The sequence below is a fragment of the Haliotis rufescens genome, unplaced genomic scaffold (assembly GCF_023055435.1).
Source record: "Haliotis rufescens isolate VD_foot unplaced genomic scaffold, xgHalRufe1.0.p SCAF_15, whole genome shotgun sequence".
Classification (NCBI taxonomy): domain Eukaryota; kingdom Metazoa; phylum Mollusca; class Gastropoda; order Lepetellida; family Haliotidae; genus Haliotis; species Haliotis rufescens.
Window position 1 is genome coordinate 30,804,778 of NW_025963835.1, and position 7,921 is coordinate 30,812,698.

The 7,921-nt window shown below is 41.4% G+C and overlaps 1 protein-coding gene across 2 annotated transcripts; it reads right to left on the reverse strand.

Moving 5' to 3' along the window:
- Window positions 1-585: 585 nt before the first annotated feature.
- Window positions 586-6,073, reverse strand: LOC124131975. Of its 2 annotated transcripts, none has more exons than XM_046495527.2 (4): window positions 5,942-6,073; window positions 4,345-4,453; window positions 3,877-3,921; window positions 586-1,719 (listed from the first exon to the last, which is right to left on the reverse strand). In XM_046495527.2, the coding sequence occupies exons 2-4, from the start codon at window positions 4,415-4,417 to the stop codon at window positions 1,364-1,366; spliced, it is 474 nt and encodes a 157-aa protein (XP_046351483.1). In that variant the 5' UTR covers window positions 4,418-4,453; window positions 5,942-6,073; the 3' UTR covers window positions 586-1,363. The 2 variants fall into 2 exon arrangements, with proteins under 2 accessions (XP_046351483.1, XP_046351484.1); XM_046495528.2 differs by having other exon boundaries at window positions 4,345-4,435; window positions 5,942-6,004.
- Window positions 6,074-7,921: the final 1,848 nt, after the last annotated feature.

The following is a 7,921-nucleotide window of genomic DNA, read 5'->3' on the forward strand; positions in this document are numbered from 1 at the left end:
CACATGAATGAGTGAGTGAGGTGTATTTAAAGCAGCTTTGAACAGTATTCCAGTTATATCACGGCATGTGAGCTTAATGTGGGAGGAAAGCCTGAAGTGATGCAGGTCTCAGACTTTACCACTTCGGTGAAACCCACGAGCACGGGTATGGTGCTGACAAACCTAGAAACATAATCGGGGCGCACCTCATCTCTTGAATGTTTACGGTCGCAAGGCAAGAGAGCTGCTGTGCGGCGTCGGACACTTGACGAACACGTTTCTCACCACCATTGTGTGGGAGGCGGATGATACACGTAGGGCAGGACACGCTGATCCTTGTCGCGAGAACCTGGAGTCTTCACTGATTTTCAGTGATCCATTCATTTAAGTTTCACTGTTATTCTACCTTTACGCCCGGTGGATTCTGTTTCAGCGGATGATCGCAACTAATTGTCACCTTATCATGCTTCTTCAGACGGATTGTGACATTATTATGTTTTCTGTTAAACAAATGATCCTTGTCATTCTGAATAATCTATGTAATCATTCCGCAAAAAAATTATGCGAGTTATGCGAGAGGTGTCAAATACAAACTATGATAAACGATCCTTATAAAAAAACAACACTTTATTATCGATAACTGTACAAGATGAAGAATGATTAAGGCTCTTTGAAATGAAATGTCGTTTGTCAAAATACATTTTATCAACACAAGAGGACATTTCGAAAGGAGCTATATGTCACTGTGATCTCTTGCAGCGAACGCATCATACGTTTTTCACATGTCGCCGATGTACAAATCTGTTGGCACTTTCAGAGATGGAACAGGAAATTAAACTGAAATTTGCCATGGATGGATGTTACGACTTAAGAGACATAATTCCGTGGATACCATATACCTCTTAATCACCACTTGCACTGACGTGATCACTCAACACACAAACCGTTTGCTTTATAAAATTAAACATAACAGCACCAAACTGAACTAGCTAACGGTAGTAGATTAAATACCCTTACGAATATGTGGACAGTGTATTCAGCAATAAAACGCAAACATCATTCTTTATGGAAAGTTACTGTTTTCTGGTAGTTTGGGACATATTTATACTGAGGTAAAATATAACAGGAGTAATGGAAGGTACATGGTACTTATGAATGTCGAGTGACACGCGTTAGAACGAGTTCATCTTTCTAAATTGTATGTCAAAAGATTTGACTCTCAAACCTTCCCGATATCAGAAATATGCAACAAAACTTTGCCTCCGTTGCTACTGTATATGTTTCTTCGACGAGTCTCAGAAACGGGAATGATTGGCCATGTAGCTTGGAAACAACTGCCAAATGGCAACAGTACATAACTAGCCTATACATTAAACTGTCAAATTCACCACCCGCCATCCCAAGAAATGTCTGTGCCGTCAACGGTGGCCCGCATGCCGTAACGGTTGACGACCGTGCCATCTCTGCCATCACCCGCAGTGACCACACCGCCTCCGGGGAAGCGAGGGTCGTTGTTGATCTGCATGCCAGGGATGTACATTCTGTTCATCATGACCCAGTACTGAAGGAGCTTCTGGTACGGAGACATCCCTTGTTGATAATTGGCATAGTATGGCTGATAGACAGGTACAGGCGACGGATTCTGTAAAGAGTATGTGGTGCCACCCACCGAAGCGTTCTGACTTTGGGCTTGACTTTGACCTTGAAGAAGCAGGCTTATTAGGTCAATGTTTCCCGAATCTGAAATTAAAAGGACAGTGGTCAGATAGAATGTTCTGACAATTGTCATTAGTAAGGTGTGAGTAGATGTCGATGAAAGTCCCTATTTTGACCATCTTCCCGAGGCAAGAGAGTTAACTGACTTTAAAAGTCCAGTTTTCACCCTTGTCGAGCTAGGCTGGAATTACTGGGTTCGATCGTAGCGCCACCAGTGGCTATTACCAGTTACGTCCCTTTTAAACCTCTCATATGGACCAATCAGATTACATCACTTGCGTTTGCTTCACACAAAATGGTGGCGTCCAGTCAGGACGATCTGATCGATAATCAAGATCTATATTGTGATAAAACATGTCTTACATCGCGAAATGCATCAAATCACGTAAGCACCTTGATTAAAAACATGAAAAGATTTGGAAAAAATCTGCTGACAACGAGTTGGCGGTGTACATGCTTTGCAAATCCTGCAATCGATCGAAATCTGCATGACAGTTTACGAACCGGATTTCGATTTCGGCGCGCCATTTTGATTGGACTATGCATAGACTCGTTAGTCCAGCCAAAATCTAACTCCAAAATATCAGCCTAGTTCGGCAAGGGTGGAAACTGGACTTTTATAGTCAGTTAACTCTCTTGCCTCGGGAAGATGTATTTTGACTTGTACCATATGTTCCCTGCCTTTTTCAGGTGAACAGTTGACTTGCCTTTGCATGTGTTTATGATGGGTGCTCAGCTTTAAGCACCTACACTAATTGATAGTGATTCATAAACCAATGCTTCAGATATAGTCGGAATCGAACAACGGACTTTGCTTTTAGCAGAGGTTTCTTACGGTTATGATATACGAACAGCATGTTTATTACACCCTGGTGTCGTGTATGGATTAATACAAATACCTTTATCAACAAGTATTTTCAACAAATTGTTTGGTATATACTGGGAGTAATTTATATAAAACGTCAACGCCTGAGAATTATATGTCTCGTTTATCCGCCGAAAAAGGTTCCATAGTAGCAGTGAAAATTATATGAATGGATCACTGATAATCAGTGATGACACCAGGTGTTCTCGAAAAGGGTAAGCATTTATAGAAAACTATTGCACGTACAGCGTATCCAGTTCTATCGTGTGAGGGGTAGACGTACTTACACGGGCCTGCGAAAATTATGAAAATGGATCATTGAAAATCAGTGATGACACCAGGTGTTCCCGAAAAGGTTCTATCGTGTGAGGGGTAGACGTACTTACACGGGCCTGTGAAAATTATGAAAATGGATCATTGAAAATCAGTGATGACACCAGGTGTTCCCGAAAAGGTTCTATCGTGTGAGGGGCAGACGTACTTACACGGGCCTGTGAAAATTATGAAAATGGATCATTGAAAATCAGTGATGACACCAGGTGTTCCCGAAGAGGTTCTATCGTGTGAGGGGTAGACGTACTTACACGGGCCTGTGAAAATTATGAAAACGGATCATTGAAAATCAGTGATGACACCAGGTGTTCCCGAAAAGGTTCTATCGTGTGAGGGGTAGACGTACTTACACGGGCCTGTTAAAATTATGAAAATGGATCATTGAAAATCAGTGATGACACCAGGTGTTCATGAAAAGGTTCTATCGTGTGAGGAGTAGACGTACTTACACGGGCCTGTTAAAATTATGAAAATGGATCATTGAAAATCAGTGATGACACCAGGTGTTCATGAAAAGGTTCTATCGTGTGAGGAGTAGACGTACTTACACGGGCCTGTTAAAATTATGAAAATGGATCATTGAAAATCAGTGATGACACCAGGTGTTCATGAAAAGGTTCTTTCGTGTGAGGAGTAGACGTACTTACACGGGCCTGTTAAAATTATGAAAATGGATCATTGAAAATCAGTGATGACACCAGGTGTTCCCGAAGAGGTTCTTTCGTGTGAGGAGTAGACGTACTTACACGGGCCTGTTAAAATTATGAAAATGGATCATTGAAAATCAGTGATGTCACCAGGTGTTCCCGAAGAGGTTCTATCGTGTGAGGGGTAGACGTACTTACACGGGCCTGTTAAAATTATGAAAATGGATAACTGAAAATCAGTGATGACACCAGGTGTTCCCGAGAAGGGGAGGAATTTTTAGAAACCTATTGCACGTACAGCGTATATTCTGTCGTGTGAGGGGTAAAGGTACTTACACTGGCCTGTGGCTTGTGGTTGTTGTTGTGCGAATCTCCGTTTACCTGGCATCAGAAAAATAATCAGACATTAAACATCAGACATCACAAGTTATGGTAATAATCACAAATACATGCAGCCATTGTATACATGTAATACTCTTATGGTTTTAATTCCTTAATTTTCTATACAAACAAGCCCGTAACTACACATGATATACATTATTGTTTTATAAACGCAGGTGTATATTTAAGAAGGGAGTCAGTGGGTTGGGTTTAACGTCGCTTTGAACAGTATTTGAGTTTGTTTTGTTTTTTGTTCATTTTTCACTATGTCACAGCCAGGCATCTTAATGTGGTAAACCCAAGAAAATGGGAATGGAGCTGGTAAACCTAGAAACATGATTAAGGGGAAATCTGGGATTTGTTTCCGGCGCTAGGTGGCGCTTTGGGCGGCGAATTGTAGATGGAATGTGCATAATGTCTTACGCAGTGACTTGCATCCTGCCAGGCTACAGCAGCAGGCAATCAGGATGACGATGGGGATGTACCTCATTTCCATTTCTTCTTCTTCTTCTTCTTCTTCTTCTTCTTCTCCCTGAATTAGAAACAATGAAAGGATGATCAAATACGCCTCTTGTCATCCCTTCCACGGCGTTCTATATTTACAGCGTCATGGCCTCGACATATTCCATACATATCCTAATCCACCATTTTGATTTCGGGTTGGAATTCGTCAACAGCAACCTATACCAAGAGACGACTTTTAATGGATTATTGGATCGGGTGGTGGGGCTCGGTGACTAGTCTGACAGATGGTTACCCGATATCGTGGATCGTTGCTCACAATATCGATCACTCGTTTGTCTGACCCAGACGCGACTGTTTACAGGCCTCCGTCTTATTGGAGGCGTATTTGTCAATTTTTAACACACAACGTTGAATTCATTTTAAGTCTACTTGTATTTGCTATTGTAAATGTAAGACTGTACTGTTACAAATGATAAATCTCCATGTACATGAGCGGCGGTCGGGTAGCCTAGGGGTTAAAGCGTTCGCTCTTCACGCCGAAGATCCGGGTTCGATTCCCGACATGGGTACAATGCGTGAAGCCCATTTCTGGTGTGCCCCGCCGTGATATTGCTGGAATATTGCTAAAAGCTGTGTAAAACCATATTCACTCACTCACTCAGCCATGTATATGACTGATAAAAGAATATTAAATATCATGTGTATCATGATACTGTTATAATTATAAACCAGTTCCAATCATACATAATGATACCAATATTCTATGAAATGACATCATCTGATTCCGTGACAACCGAATCCACCTGGTTATAGAACGCGATGGAAACTAAATCGAAGTTGTTACCAATTACAAGTGATTCTGTATAGTTTTCGTCATACCCAATGGAACGTTTTAATTTGGGTTGAGTAAGAAAATGAAAGCTTCAAAATCCTATCTATTATCATATCAAAGAGTGACCGGCCACAAACGCATGCAAAGGCAAGTCAAGTGTTCACCCGAACAAACAGGGGTGCATATGGTTCAAGTAAAAATATTTTATTGCATCGGAAATCAGTTTATGATAAAGTCGGAATCGTACAATCGAATGATTTGTTAAAAATAATCAAAGGATTTTGTCGCTTTTTTTTGACACGGATGCGTCCAAAAACACATTATGTGAAGAAAGAAATCATAAACATGAAAATTCCCCAAATTCCTCATGATCCCTTCCAGTTACAACGTTTTAACCTTATCTGATTGCAGTACACATTCCCAGTCATTGTACAAGGATGATTGTCATTTGATTTTTATAAGTCACAAGAGTGAGTGAGTATGGTTTTACGCCGCTTTTAGCAATATTCCAGCAATATCACGGCGGGGAACACCAGAAATTGGTTTCACACATTGCACCAATGTCGGGAATCGAACCCGGGTCTTCGGCGTGACGAGCGAACGCTTTATCCACCCGGCTACCCGACCGCCCAATCCGCCACAAGAGATGACAACGTTCGTTGGTTGACAGTAATATCTGGGATAGTGTAATACAAACAGGGCAAGTATGAAAAGCTTACTTACCTTTTTGAACTAGCGGTGTCCGAATACAATCAGCAATGATATTCAACTGGCTGTGTTTGTTTTCAATCGCTCTTTAAATACGACGTCATTCGGGAGGATGCGCACGAAAACAGGCCAACCGAATTTTCCGTTAACTCAACATGGAAATGAAGCTGTATTTCATAAGAAATACATGTTGACGTTATTGTTGACCTTGAGGTGTAGATGTTGTTTGTTAGTATATAGATAAGCATGTTAATGTCCTTTTCTATACTGCCTGAACGTGTCCACGAAACTGTTTGACAAGATGGATTACACGAAGTAGCCATTACTGTCTGTTTAAAGGATATTCTTTGGTTTGAAGGAATTCATTGTTTGAGATGTGGCAAGAGAAATGCCTAAGGTTATTCCCCATTCAGGTAAACAACAGCCAGAGTTCAAACGAAGGTTAAAAGGGATTTTCACACAGATAGCACAAACTATGTGGAAAGTTTAATAAGCACCGTTACGTACATACGTACATTGTCTTTTTAAATGCCCCTTGAAGATCCGGGTTAGAATTATTGTTCTTCAGCAGGCCATGCTTGAGGCGACAGGGATCGGGTGGTGCGACTTGGTGGAAGCGTTTCATCGTATCCCAATTGCGTACATCGATGCTCATGATAGGTCTACCTTCAAACTAATTGTTGTATCCGAAGGTGAATTATAAGTAATTACGTGGTTGAAAGGGAAAATAACCAAAGCCAATGCAACTGTCAGAATGGCTGGTTGGTTGGTTGGTTTGTTGTTTTACGCCGCACTCAGCAATATTCCAGCTGTGATGACGGCGGTCTGTAAATAATCTTGTCTGGACCAGACAATCCTGTGATTAATATCATGAGCATCGATCCACGCAATTGGGATCGATGACATGCATTAACCAAGTCAGCGAGCCTGACCACCCGATCTCGTTAGTCGCCTTTTACGACAAGCATAGTCACCTTTTACGGCAAGCATGGGTTGCTGAAGACCTATTCTAACCCGGAATCTTCACGGTTGTCAGAATGGAAACGTATTTACGAACCAATCAAACAAACAATTATGTAACGCCTGTTTTACAGCTCCTACTCGTCTGCAAAATTTAAAAATTGTCAGTTGATTAAATTATTCATACAAAAACACGTGGTCGTATTCCATCTGTTCACAGATAGTGTTTGGCTTTGCTATAACATGTATATTGCTGTTGCCTATTAATGTGCAAAACTATTCACATTAAGCCATCCAAAAATCCATTAATATTTGAAGATGCCAAGGCTCCTGCTTAAAGAGTTATGTCTGAGTTTATGAATAAAGTGGTTTTAGACAGTTCAGTCACCTTTGTCGCATGTTTGCGAACGTTGACCTTGACCGAGCGGTCAAATTGGTCAGTGAACTCCCCTTGAGGTCACGGCAAGGAACATAAGGTCACGACGGTAGATCACCCTAATGCCAGGCTGTCAACGTTAACACGTCGTACACTGATGCCGGGGCAGGCCTCGCTGTCTATCCAGTAATCAGGCGTAATTATGATAGATGCCAAAACATGTACTTTATTCGCCCGTAAACCATACAGTTTCTCTCGGTATTTCTATTCGTGCATCACGAATAAGTATTGCTGCGCGGATAATGAAACTCTTTAAAGTCCTTTATATTAACCCGATTAAGTATATGTCCTATTGAATAGGTAGTTCAATAAAGTAGGCGTATATATCAGTGTACAGGTGTAGATTTACGTATTCTACCATTGCGAAGTCTTTTGTCGTGGGTTTGAATCCATTTTTAATTCACATTGATCACGCTTGTAGGTTTGTCAGCACCAAACCCTTGATGATGCCACCGATTGGCTTAACGTCTACTTCCTGCATCAGGTCACCTCGGGTTTTTCTCCCACATTCAGCTGACACGCCGCGATATAACTGGAATATTGTTGAAAGCAGCGTTAAACCCAACTCACTCACTCACTCCCGCATCAGGCGACTTTGC